The 14264-nt window shown below is 39.2% G+C and overlaps 1 protein-coding gene across 1 annotated transcript in view; it reads right to left on the bottom strand.

The window, feature by feature from the left end:
• Window positions 1–8606: 8606 nt before the first annotated feature.
• Window positions 8607–14264, bottom strand: part of LOC134538252 (putative mediator of RNA polymerase II transcription subunit 26) — a 65617-nt gene continuing 59959 nt past the window's right edge. The window contains exons 6-7 of the mRNA XM_063379402.1: window positions 13161–13557; window positions 8607–9341 (exon numbers count right to left, since the gene is read on the bottom strand). Of these exons, the coding sequence (XP_063235472.1) occupies window positions 9250–9341; window positions 13161–13557 (489 nt within the window). The 3' untranslated portion in view covers window positions 8607–9249. The remainder of the gene's footprint in view (window positions 9342–13160; window positions 13558–14264) is intronic.

Raw genomic sequence — 14264 nt, 5'->3', positions numbered from 1 at the left:
TGCTGGGATAACACGAAGCATAAATGCCCGGGTGAGAATCCATATCCAGTTTTACTGCGAACACTGTTTTGTAGTGATTGAGTTGTTTTCATATAAATTTACAAATTCATAAATATCTTTAGCCTAAGTCAACATGAAAACGTATGTTCCATTTACAATAAAAAATACTGTGTAGATATATTTGTAATTATTCTGGGGTATTTTTAATGTGGCTAATATAACCCAACCAACATTTCATTCTGGTTAAGATCACTTAGATGTGCGAAAACCTACCCTCGTGAGAAAAATAAATAAATTTCCGAGAACTTTAATTAAGCAGCAAATCCTGATAAGAGTAGTTTTAAAAAATCAACTTGAATGGCTTTATTGTAATGTTAAATTTTAGTAAAGAGAAATGCTAAAAAACAGTAATCTTAAAAAAATCCGTAAATGTGAGAAACACATTTGCAGCTGTAACAGATATTTTTTTATGTTTAAAAATAGGAAGTTTTACCATTCATACGCTATGACCAGACGGTAAAATTTTTAAATGTAATACATCAGCTGCCAGATTAATTCCATAACATGTTGTGTGTTCGAAACAAGGAAACATTTATAATACTGTACCCCCCTTAGACCCGAAAATTTGCGGAAGGCAGGATACAAAGAATAGACAGCGAAATAGTGAGTTAGTTATGTATTATTTGGTTCTTTATATGACCATAAGACAAATATAAGCAGAACATGCCAAACAATATATAAGGATATTAAATTTAACAATTAACAACAGGGTATATCAGGCTTCGCCCCTCTTGACTAGAAGTACATAACACTATAAAATAACAAGTATACCTATAACCCCCCCGGTGCACCACGGGTGTCGCACATGAACTAGATGCTGTTCTGACTTGGTTAACATCAAAAACCACCACAATAAATATAAAATACAATATTACTTGAAAAAAAAAACAATATCACTTAAAACTGCAACCTAAAATACACACACATATATATATATATATATATATATATAGAAATATAAAATATTACCACCTTTCACAAAATAAATTAGGTGCTCGGTTCAGTTAATCTACTCATTCAATGTTTTTTGGCAAAATAATTACTTGTTGCCTCAAACTTTTCCAGTCCAATTCGAAAGTTCATAATCAGGCAGTAAAGAAAAAGTATGTATATACGATAAATGATTATAATAGTTCACAGCCAATTTTCTGCCTCACAAAATACCCTATCGAGCACCTGAGTACACACCTTTCGAAATTAACTTGATAAATACCTACATAAAAATTTATAATGTTATAAAAATTGCAACAAAAAATTACAATAAAATCTCATTAAAAAACAAATTTACCCAGTACGCATAACTCGCATAAAGGGTACAAAATATTAACAATTTCCCTCCCAAATAGGTAACCACTCAATTCCAGACTTGACGACGTAGTTACTTGCGGCTGTGTCTAATAAAAAAAATTGCTTCAAAAAATTACAGTTATATTCAAACGTTATCTCGAAGGTGAAAAATACCGGCGTAGCGTAGGCCACAAAGTCTACCCAGCGAAGGTCCACAGAAGGTCCGTCTGACGTAATATAGACGAAGACTAAATTTCAAAACTTACAGTTTATCTGTTGCCATCTACTTCCGGAGATATCCAATCAAGAAGCCTCGCAGACAAGCCTTAACAGGGTTGAAGAAGGATCAGCAGCACGCACGGCACCATTTGACGTCCACGACATTAGCGACTAGGCCCACTCTACAAAATTTTTAAATTCTCGATATACTAAAAATAAAATTTTTCTCCTCATCGGTAATAACTGCGTAGAACACTGCTGCACTCGAACATGGTATAACCGACGGAGCAAAACCTGCCGTAACTTAAGTTCTTATATTCCACCAAGGATTTACCGAACTTCCACACTAAGTTACAGCCATGAAATTCATTCCCGCAGCCACTCCATCGGCAGTAAAAGGTAACCCACTCAGGCCATGGCTCGTAGCAGACAGACCTTCCTCAGAGAAAACTCGTCAACAACTCAGCGCGCCACAGGTACCAACCTCAACCCACCAAAAGGAAAACACATGACAAACGCAAACACTGAGTACCGAAAAAAGCCGATCAGAGCCTCACGAAAGCACGAGCGGCTCTAGATCCTGACAATCTGAAACGTGCCCGTGCTCCTAGATCCACACCGGCCAAAACACCAAATCTGAGGGAACGGCTCGCGCCGCCACACGGCAAACGGTAAATAACACTGCGCCAGTACACAAAAATAACCCCCACCAAATGTGACGTGACACACACGTCACAGCCACCCCTCCTAAAAACACACACCCCCCCCCCCCCGGGAAAGAAAAACCAAAGGAAACAAAAGCTTCAAATTTGTCAACTACCTCCAATGCTAACTCACCACACCAAAACAAACAAGGATGCACAAACCAAAAACTGAGGAGATCAACAAAAACTACATCAAGGAGCCAAAAGAAAGATCTCAAGAGGACAGAGGATGCTGGTGCCTAAAGCAACAACCAAATCCACACAACCTCCTAGGATGGAATATACTTTTTCACCGCTGACAGATGAGCTTTCTTCACAACTCTGCCATCTTCAAGGTCCACAAGATTTACAGTGACTGGGGTCAAGAAACTTTGGACTCTATAAGGTCCTTCATATGCCAAACTAAGCTTGCTCGACACAAAATCTACCTTTTTGCTCAACGTAACCTTCCGACAAACCACCAAATCACCAATATTGATATTGCACTCAATGCGACCTTTGTTGTAGCGTTTACTCATGGTTTGATGAGCCTTCATCAAGGATTTGTCCACCTCAGACCAGATTTCCTCCAACTCTTTTCCGGTGGCCTCAAAACAGGAGGGAGAAATTCCCCATATACTCAATAAGGGATGAGGTAATTCTCTACCAAATAGAACCATGCTAGGTGACTTTTCCGTAGCTCCATGAGGAACTGAATTCAAGGCAACATTTAATAGCGGCAACTCTGTGTCCCAAAACCTTTGGTTTCGATGATGAAAAATGGTCAAAGCTACTTTGACAGTCTTGTTCACCCGTTCGACTAGATTTGGGCAAGGGTAATATGGGCTTGTGTGTACTTGCTTCACACCCCATTTAAAGCACATATCCGACATAGTTTTAGAAGTAAAGTAGGAAGCATTGTCTGAAATTAAGAGTTCTGGACTACCAAATATTTTCCAGGCTTCACGTTCTAGCTTTCCACTAATGGTACTGGCTTTCATATCCCTAAGAGGGAACAGAATGATGAACCTAGAGAACCCATCAACCAACAATAAGATGCAGTTATTTCCGCTACTGGATCGAGGAAGAGGTCCGAAGATGTCTATAAAGACTCTTTGCCATACCCGCTCTGGGATTTGTACAGAATAAGGGCCCATTCTGGAGTTCTGGGGCTGCTTAGCCAACTGACAGTGGGAACACTTTGCCACATACATTTTTATGTCCTCATGCATGCCAGCCCAATAGAATTCCCTACGAATCTTGGCCTCTGTTTTACTAACCCCCATATGGCCTCCCACCGGGGTGTCATGAAAATAGCGCAGAACCATCGCTCTCGCAGCTTTAGGAACCCAAGCAAATCTTCTACCTTGCTTGTTGACAAAATAAAGAATCTGTTTATATATGACAAAATTCTTACAAGTGCCTCCCTCACATTTCTGATGAAGCAAAACCCCTTCAGGATCATCTCTCTGCCACTCACCCAAATTAGTGAAAAACTCTGGAATAGATTGAAGAACTAAACAGGCCCCTATTGTTACTTTTCCTTGTACCTCAGATTCACCCTGACTATGCAATGATAAGACTTCCTCAGAAGGCTCACTCTCCCGCACCTCAAACTCACTTTGGTCATACATGCGCGACAGGGCATCTGCCACGTTATTATCTGCTCCTTTGACATGGACAATCTTAAAACGGAAACGGGTCAATCGCATAATCCACCTTCCTATTTTTCCTAACTGCCTAGGATGGGAGAAAACCCAAGTCAACGCTTGATTATCAGTTAGGAGGTCAAACTCATCATGTTCAATATAACAGGCAAAACGTTCAACTCCAAAAATACAAGCCAAGGCTTCCTTTTCATACGCGCTGTAGGCTTGTTCGTGGTCATTTAGGGTTCTACTCGCGTAGGCAATCGGACGCCGATTTCCCTCATCTCCCTGCAGAAGCACAGCACCTACCGCTAGACTACTGGCATCAACTTGCACAGTGAATCTCTCATTGAAATTGGGCAAAGCTAAAACAGGGGGATGGGAGATGGCCCATTTCAAGTCTGCAAAGGCAACTCGTTGTTCCTCACCCCAGTGAAAAATGCAGTTTTTCTTCTTAAGAGCGTTTAAGGGAGCACAGCGCTCAGCATAATTTGGCACAAATTTTGAGAAGTAACCCATCATTCCCAAAAAACGCATCACCCCCTTTACGTTTTTGGGTTCAGGAAAATTCACTATTGGGGAGATCTTCTCGGGATCCATAATCAACTTCCCTTCACACACCAGAAACCCTAAGAATTTGATTTGGTCACTGGCCCACACAATCTTTCCAGGGTTCACTGTGAGACCTGCCCAACGAAGTTTCTCCAAAACTAATTTGATGTGTTCCAAGTGTCCTTCAAAGGACTCAGAATAAATGAGGATATCATCCAGGAAGGATACCACAAATTTGAATTGAAAATCTTCCAACAGGGAACTTAGAATACGCGACAAACATTGTCCTCCAAAATTCACCCCGAAAGGCACGCGCTCCCACTGATCCACACCGGCCAAAACACCAAATCTGAGGGAACGGCTCGCGCCGCCACACGGCAAACGGTAAATAACACTGCGCCAGTACACAAAAATAACCCCCACCAAATGTGACGTGACACACACGTCACAATACTTTCAAATATTTTGTCAAAAATATAATTATTTCTTAATAAAAATTAAACAGAAAATTAAATTCGTTGTAGCTTTTGAAAAACATAATGAAAATATTATGAACATAATTATTATCACAGGAATACTTTTATCTTTAACAACGAATATACATATTATTGATAAGTTATATATCTAATAATATTACACGTGCAATTCTTGATTATTTATATATATATATATATATATATATATATATATATATATATATATATATACATACATACATATACATTGGCATCTCTAACGATTTGGACGAAAAAGTTTTAGTTTTGCTTTTCCAGTTTTTCTATATATGTAGGTGTCTTCCATGGAAAAATGCGATTTACACACACAGAAAGAATTTCCAAACGTTTCTTTACACCTCGTTAGCGCCATCTGTTGTTAGTTTTTAAATTAGCTTCTCAACTCAAGTTGGGGTTTTTAAATTAGATACTAAAGAACCGATGGCACTACATGACATTGTTAATTTTAAAATAGCTAATCAACTACAGATGGCACACCCATCCAATAGCAATAGCTGATAATAGCTGATGCATTAATTTCACAATCAGTGATGGTAGTATATTTAGAAAGCTGCTATCTGTTGGGTGGACCCAGAATTACTTCAAAAACTAGGTCTCGGTCTCAGTAACTAGAGTTTTTCCCCCATGGAAATAACAAAGTTGAAAGACCAGGAAAAAAAATCATAGCTCCCTTAGTATCATAAGCTGTATCCGAATAGTGGCCTAATGGATCTCTTAGCTAAGGGATCCATAGATAGTGCATCGTAATGGACGCGGCCATCTTTGAGTTGTATCCGAATTCTCACAAGGGATGTCGATGCATCCTATCATGCGTCCACTAGTTCGAGATTTTAAAGGGACGCGACTCTCACATCCACTGATACGTCCATACATCCCTTAGCTTTGTTATTGTGAACATAAACCTTTGAAAACGAGAGTGTGATTCGAGATAGTTAATCAAATGGATTTTTAATTTGAAGATGAACATGTAAAATGTAACTATGGTATTTATAAATACTTATACATAAGTATATGTTTACATAATTCACATAAACATTAAATTAATTTTATTTGTAGGAACAACAAGTGCCCGATTCAATTTTTCTTCTATATTTTAATTCCCAACAATAATTTAAATCATCTGAAATTGTTTAGAAATTTGAATATTCATTTACATTTTACTTGCCCACCTTTAGATGTCATGAATATAAAAGGCCAATCCACATTAGTACAATGGTAGTGCTAGCTGTATAACTATTCGGATATCGTACATACTTTAGAATGTATCCTTTAAATTGTGGGTGCATTTGTTTAGGGATGTAGGGACGTGAACTTAATGGACGCATCCCTAGGTATTCGGATACAACCTTATACTATTAAACGAGCAATTCTTGTATTTATTGTTCTCGAAACAGCGCACTAACAAAAAAAAAACATTAAAAATTTCACAACAAATGTTTTCCTGTTAAGGGAATATATCATACTACCTCCTACTTATAGGAAAAATCATTTCATTATACATCTTTAAAATAAAGTTTCGTAATTATTGCAGTAAGCAAATACACCATAGACATATGTTTGTCATGGAGACATGTATATCAGGAAGAACAGATGCTATATCATAAAAGAGGTTTGAATACCCTAGACTTTAGCTGCCTAGAAGATGGAAGTGTGTGTGTGTGTAGTGCGTGTTTTGCATAAACAATAGAGTAACTATTAAAATACACCTACATAAATGGAACAAATCTTAATTTGATGCTGCACTGTCTGAATGTAATAATCTCTTAGTATTTTTATTTATGAATTCTGTGATTTTTTTTAAAGCTGTAGAGTCGAGATAAAGTTATTTGGCGTAAATTGAGTTGAATTGTACTTATATTCTGAAAACTGAAAAAAATGTTTTTTTTTTTCTAAAGCTATTTCATAATTTCAAACGTCATAAACATAGAATCGTTTATGACAATCACTCTTGTTTCAGAATTATAAGTTTATACAACTGCAAAAAATTTAAATAATCTATTTTTTGTTACTAATCGAAGAAATTTCACCTTTGCTCAGCTTGATTTTTCAAAAATATTACCGTTCTCGCTTTTCGTAATCTTGAAACTCGCAGAACAACCACTGATTAACTGTCCTTGCATTCAAATAACTTAAAAAAGGTGTAGCTACATTTTTATTTCATATTAACTTAAACCAACTTTTATGGTATGAGCGAAGCTTGGCCGTCCAGATAAATTTTTTTTTAATCGAAGATGCACGTATGCGGATTATTAGGACGTCTTACTATGGGTCAGTTAATATTAGTCACCCAACCAAGCATATGTTTGCAGTCGTTCGTTAAATTAATCCTCGAATTTTTTTGGACATTTCAGTTACAAGAAGTGACCTTTGGTTGAGTGGAAAACTGATTTATGTCACATTTAATCAGACATTAGAAAAGGATACAGATGGAGCATTAGCCGTTAGACGTGAAGCCGTTTTTCCTCTGATTTTTTTTGGTGTTTTTCATATAACAATATGGCGGAAATTTTTATATTTGTATCAACTGTTATAGTCTGCTTTTATTAACGACTGTATTTAAGCTGTTCGTAAGAAAATGTTTCTGGTTAATACTTTTATATGTATACTATTAAAAGTCCAAAACGAATCTTCATAATACAAATGTAATGAGTTGATATTTTTCTCCAGTTTAACCTCAAATACAGTTACAGCTGATAAATTTGTAAACAAATGGCCGTCATGTTGGTATGTGTAGTACACTTAAATCCCCCCCCCCCCATCATCCTTTTGGCTTCAAACCCCTAGCCAAGAATCGGATCTCATGCTTCATCTGTGTATTTACCTAATCTCTCTAATTTCTATATTGAACCCCATAATAACTGTCAACGAGTTCAAGAAAACAAGTGACAGTTTCCTAAACCTGACTTTTTTTTTCAGCCACGCATACATAAATACGTGTAAAAAAATTTTTCGTTTTTGTTTCCGATGAGATAATTCTTTTAAGTTTGTGTAATCCATGTAAATAAAAATTACTTAAATGATCGACATGAGGGACTAAAAGCCAATGACAAACGCCCAGGAAAAATACGAACATACAAACACACGGAGAACAGCTATGTTGCGTCTGTGCTGTAATGTCTTTGACTAAATTTCTTCTATGTAATTGTCTGTTGTATTAGCATGTAATGTTTGCCATGAGCTGATAATGACTAGTTCTCCATGTGTCAGTGCATTCGTATTTATTGTTCATTCATGAGGTATTTTCTATGTCAACCAGCCAAGAATCATTCAAAGAATTTTATAACAAATTCAGAATAAAAATACATCTTGATAATTTTAACATACAAGAAATACGTTTTAAGGAAATAGGTAGTTTACAAATGATATCTGAAAATTTTTATGAAAAAAATAGTTCAGGTTTGCAGACGTAGTAAGAAGAAAATCGGACTTATTTTACCTATGTAAGAATAAAGTACTGTTTTCACACATACTGTACATGCAATAACCATCAAATAGAGGTATGGAAATAGGGGTTTGATAATATTGTCGTGTGTCAGGGTGTATGTTGTCTTCAATTACCATAACGTTACCTGGGATTAGTGCGCTTCAACACGAATATTAAGGAATTATAAATCAGAAAGGGTTGTAAATAATTACATCAATTTAAAAAAAAATTATTTATTTTACAAGCAAGCTGTTACATTACGACGATTGTGTCAGTTTCACAGCGCAGAGCACATGCTTACAGGTTTGCTTGGTTCAGCACTTAATCCTAAAACATTTCAAAACATTTTAAATGCTTTTCAGAGCACGCATATAAAAATAAAACTCATTTATTTTCCACAAATTTCAGTAGCAAACACGTAACAAGTATATCAAACGAGTGCAGTAGTAAAAGTTATTTAATAAAAAAAATAAACACTAGATAAGGATAGTGATGGTGATGTATATACGAACTTAGATCATACCAATCTACTAACTATTTACATTGTCGAAGCTGACTACAGGAGAACGTCGATGCCAGGCCGGTAGGCTGTTTGGAAGCCCGCGGAGTGTGTGGTGTTTCAAACGACGTCTTAACGGTCTATGCTTGTTGTTAGGTGGAAGGAGGAAGAGGAGGAGGGGGGAGGAGGATGAAGAGGAGGGGGGAGGAGGATGAAGAGGAGAGGGGAGGAGGATGAAGAGGAGAGGGGAGGAGGATGAGGAGGAGGGGGAGGAGGAGGGGGAGGAGGAGAGGGAGGAGGGGGAGGAGGAGGGGGAAGAGGAGGAGTAGTGGGCGCTCAGCCAGAGAATGACGTCACGCGCTCAGCAAGCGCAGTCGCAAGCGCAACGGCGCATGCGCTTCTCTCTGCGGTGGAGCACGTCGTCCACGCTCCTGACGGACCTCGGCTGAACGTCTGCAACAGGGGTGAAAAAAAAAAAACAATACAATATCAGTTACTCTTTCAGTACTCGCCAGAGATGTGTTACATCTTAAAAAACACGTTAACTAGCAAAAATCACGTGTTCTCAAGTTTGCAAATACGCTGATAATACGAAACTAGGACACGAAATTTAACGTGCATATATATATTAATAATGTCATACGCAAAATTTTGTTTACAACTACATTTATTGACGCGAATCTACACCCGCCACTAGAATTCGCTGCCGGGGACACCCATGTCGACTACTGAATCATTTGATTAGCAGAACGATAAGATATTAAGCCCCAGCTTTTATATAAAAAAATATTCCCCATCTTGTTCAAATTCATTAAACAAATAAAATACCATGAAAATTCCCTTTTGTCTTTGTGAACTTTGGTTCGCGCCATCACAGATAGCAGCACCGGGCGACTTAGGTTCCATTCAAGGAATTACTCCTACCAGATGCTGTATACCGAGAGTTAGTATTATTACGAGGCTGATTGATACTTGGCTGGCTAGCCGGGTCGAAGCGCAGACCTGTGTGACCCTCAGGGAGGACCATGCTTCTGCGGGGGGGGGGGGGGGGGGGGGGGGCACAACAGAGGGAGCGCTTGCCGCTTTCTCTCCCCCCTCCTCGTACAACTACAAGGACATTGCATTAGCGGTGGCTTTCGGGCACCAACCACCCCCCCTTTTTTTCTCCTTTAGCGCCTTCTTCTGGAGGATTCGGCAGGCTTCATGAGTCCCATCACGTGGAGTGGTGCCGTAACCAGGACACTATGGTTCTCGTAGCTTGGGGGGGGGGGGGGGGCTGGCCTTGAGAGGCATCAAAAGGGGAGGGGCCGACCTGCGAGCTAGCAGTGATGAGAAAGAGTTGAGTTACCGCTTGGTGAGCGATAGCGGGCGACGAGAGACGGGGCTTCGTATGGGCGGTGATCGAAGCATCGGGGACGGTGTTGTGTGTGCGGCGGACTAGTGAGTGGTGCGAGGCAGTGTGTTGGGGACAGAGGTGCGAGGTAAAGAGACGAGCAGTAGAGAGAGAGAGAGAGAGAGAGAGAGAGAGAGAGAGAGCTACTGTCTAGCCGAGCTCCAGTGCGGAGAGTAAACTGTGAACTTATGAAAGCGTGATGAAGTATTTGACATATATTTAAACTGTCGAACATTTTAAGAAATAATGTTAATATCAGTTAATAAACAAAAAAAGTTCATTAATTGGTCTGTAATTTCCAGACCTGTAAACCCAAACTTGAAAGAACACATACACCTTTCAGCATGAGAAAATATGGATACACAATGGTATAAAATAACAAAAAAAAAAAATAGATAATGGATAATGTAAACATGATTTGACCCAAATTGACCGAGTGTCTAAGATATCCTTGTAATTTAAGTAAGCAGGACCACTTAACTAAATCCCTGCGCAAAACAAAAGGACTGAATATGACAAATAGACTGATATTCCATTTTAAAACTCGGTTAAAAGGCGTAATAGACCGAAAGTAAAACATATTTTAGTTAAAAAGTTATAATTTATGACAAGATATTTCCTCACAAATAAAGGTGCGACATTTTTTCTCATGTGGTGTTTGATGACATGTATGGTTTGTTCAGAATTCACAGTTCTGTGCTATGAGTTACATCGCTGTTGTTTCAGTTTCAGTATTAGTTAAAAATTTTCTTCGAAATACCTTCATTTGCGGTGACATCACTTAACAATCAGTACCCTGATTTTAGGCAGCCGTTTCAAACTAAAAGTTGCGAGTGTTGCATACCTGCCAGGTATAGGAGGATTTCGTTCTTAATTTTATGTTAGTTTTTTTTTCTCGCAAAAATGGTGGGGTAAAGGAGTACAACAGTGACCTATTTCGTTACTAGTAACATCTATATTAATGTTCATCCTATAAAAACTACATTATTCTTACACATCAAAAAATTTATGGGATAACAGGGTGTCACCTTAAATTATTTAAATTTAACATATTTATTTTATTATGAAACCTTGCAATGTTGGTAGAACTCTATTCATTAAGACATTGCCCACACTCTGGTGTTTCTTCATAAATATGTTCTTAATTATATTCAAAAAATATTCATGTTTTGTCATTTGATTTAGAATAACAAGAACTTATTTGCTTTAGAGTTTCGACCTTATAACAGGGCATTTGAAATAGTTAAATGTATTTGGATGATTGATTATATTTTGTCTTAAAATAATACTTCTATACTTAAACCAGTGGTCCTGCTGTATCACGCTGACTAAAGTCAAGCTTAATTCTAGACTCACAGTTAGTTTGTCATTGTAACTAATTTTTGAAAATAAGCAGAAATCTGAGCGAATGTTGAGAATATATTGTATTTTTAATACCTACCGAAGGTGTCTGTAATATTGGAACGAAGATTAAATACAAAATTTTTATTCACCATACCATTTGTAAAGGTATTATACGTTTATGAATTTACATTTAGAACAATAACTGCATTTTTTGAAATTTATTTCAATTTTTTTTTATTTCAGTTAATATGTATCATCGAAGGTGTGAGTTTTTATATGAATCTGTGAGAGTAAAATTTAAATGTTTATCGTGACAATGAGCGACCAACATTTCTATTTATTTTCAACAAAGGTAAATCTTTACAGCTAGAGGACTGTACTGTTATCAGTTACAATGTTGGTATCAAGAGTGTTGCAATGAGAAAGAGTTTATCATGCAACTATATGATTTCAAAATTCATAACACACAGAGATTTGCTTCCAGTAATAGGTCTGCCTTGCAGCTAGAGGACAGTAATGTAATCAGTTGCTAGGTTGCCTTTACACAGTGTTGCAACGAGAAAGACTTCCATCTAGATTACTATAATGCTATCAGTTTCAGGGTTGTTAACACACAGAGGGTTACTATAGGTATGGCATCCAGCTAGAGGCATGTATTGTAATCAGTTACAATGGGGCTATCCCACAGAGTGTTGCAATGAGAAAGATTTATATCTAGAAGACTGTAATACTATCAGTTTGAAGGTTGTTAACACGTGGAGGGCTACTATCAGCTAGAGGTCTGCCTTGCAGCTGGAGGACTGTAATGGAATCAGTTGCCAGGTTGCCTTCACGCAGTGTTGCAACGGGAAAGAGTTCTGTCTGGAAGACTGTAATGCTATCAGTTTGATGGTTGTTAACACGCGGAGGGCTACTACCAGCTAGAGGTCTGCCTTGCAGCTGGAGGACTGTAATGTAATCAGTTGCCAGGTTGCCTTCACACAGTGTTGCAACAGGAAAGAGTTCCATCAAGACGACTGTAATGTTATCAGTTTCAAGGTTGTTAACCCGCGGAAGGTCACTATAGTTAAGGCATGCAGCTAGAGGAATGTATTGTAATGCGTTACACAGAGTGTTGCAATGAGACAGAGTTCTACCATGGAGCTATAAGACTATGAAGGTTGTTAACACGCGGAGAGCTGCTACCAGCTAGAGGTAGGCCTATGCCTTGCAGCTAGAGGATTGTAATGTAATCAGTTGCCAGGTTGCCTTCACGCAGTGTTGCAACGGGAAAGAGTTCTATCTAGAAGACTGTACAACTATCAGTTTGAAGGTCGTTAACACACGGAGGGCTACTATAGTTAAGGCATGTAGCTAGAGGAGTGTATTTGTAATACGTTACACGGAGTGTTGCAATGAGACAAGAGTTCTACCATGGAGCTATAAGACTGTGAAGGTTGTCACCCCGCGGAGGGCTGCTACCAGCTAGAGGTAGGTACGTCATGCAGCCACAGAGGCCGGAGGGCATGCACGCATGCACGCACGCATGGACTCACAGTGCGGGCGGGGCTCCTCGGCGGGCTGGGGGGGAGGAGGCTGCTGGTGCACCATGGGCACCGGCACGTGCATGGGCAGGCGGTGGAAGTCGCGCGCGCCCTCCGGCGGCTGCTGCTGGAAGCCTCGTCCCTCGCGCACCACCTCCATCACCTCCACCGGCACCTGCTGCTGCTGCTGCATCTGCTGCTGCTGGTGCTGCATCTGCTGCTGCTGGTGTGGGTGGTGGGTGGCCGGGGGAGGGGGGAAAGGGGCGGACACCTCCTCGCGCAGCTCCACCACCTCGATGCCGGGGAAGATGCGCGCGCCGCGCCTCCTAGCCTCCTGCATCTGCAGCTGCTGCAGCACGTGCGGCGGCAGCTGCCTCGCCTGCTGCTGCGGCCCGGGGAACTGCACCTTCTGCGAAACAGTCCAGCCCGGCGTTCGGCACCATCAACACCGGATTATACCTTTTTTCTTTGTGTTTTACACTAGCTTTTTACCCGCGGCTTCGCTCGCATTGAAGCTGTCAAAAAAGTATCAGAGATCATTACAATGAAAATGAATCAATAAAATATATTTCTCTGTAACAAAAAATAAATAATTTTGAATTTTGACCGTCGATAATACAGTGCAACGGTAGTTACAGTACTCAGGGTTGGAACTTCATAACTGGAATGCTAGATGGCGTTAAAGTAGCTAGATTTTGAGATTTTTTTTGACAAACATTTTTTTTTTATCTTTCGAAAAAATATTTTTTTTTTCAATAAAAAGTATCCCATGTTACTTCTAATACATCCAAGAAAATGTGTACAAAGTTTTCATGATGATCGGTTAAGTAGTTTTCGCGTGAAAGCGTAACGAACAAACTTACATTCACATTTATAATATTAGTAGGGATTTATTGGAAAACGCAACCATTGTAGTTGTTAAAAGTAGCCTCGCTTCTGGGTTGTAGCCGTGTCCTTTGGCGAATAATTCAACGACGTTTCGGTCGAAATTGCCGTCGCCATCATCAGGGAGCGGTTACCTACTGAAATTATTCGCCAAGGACGCGGATGCAACCCGGAAGCCAAGCTACTTCAGACAATGGCCGTGAAAGCCTGCGAACATCATTGTAGTTGTTT

This window comes from Bacillus rossius, chromosome 13, assembly GCF_032445375.1.
Source record: "Bacillus rossius redtenbacheri isolate Brsri chromosome 13, Brsri_v3, whole genome shotgun sequence".
NCBI classification, from domain to species: domain Eukaryota; kingdom Metazoa; phylum Arthropoda; class Insecta; order Phasmatodea; family Bacillidae; genus Bacillus; species Bacillus rossius.
This window is presented reverse-complemented; position numbering and strand designations above follow the sequence as displayed.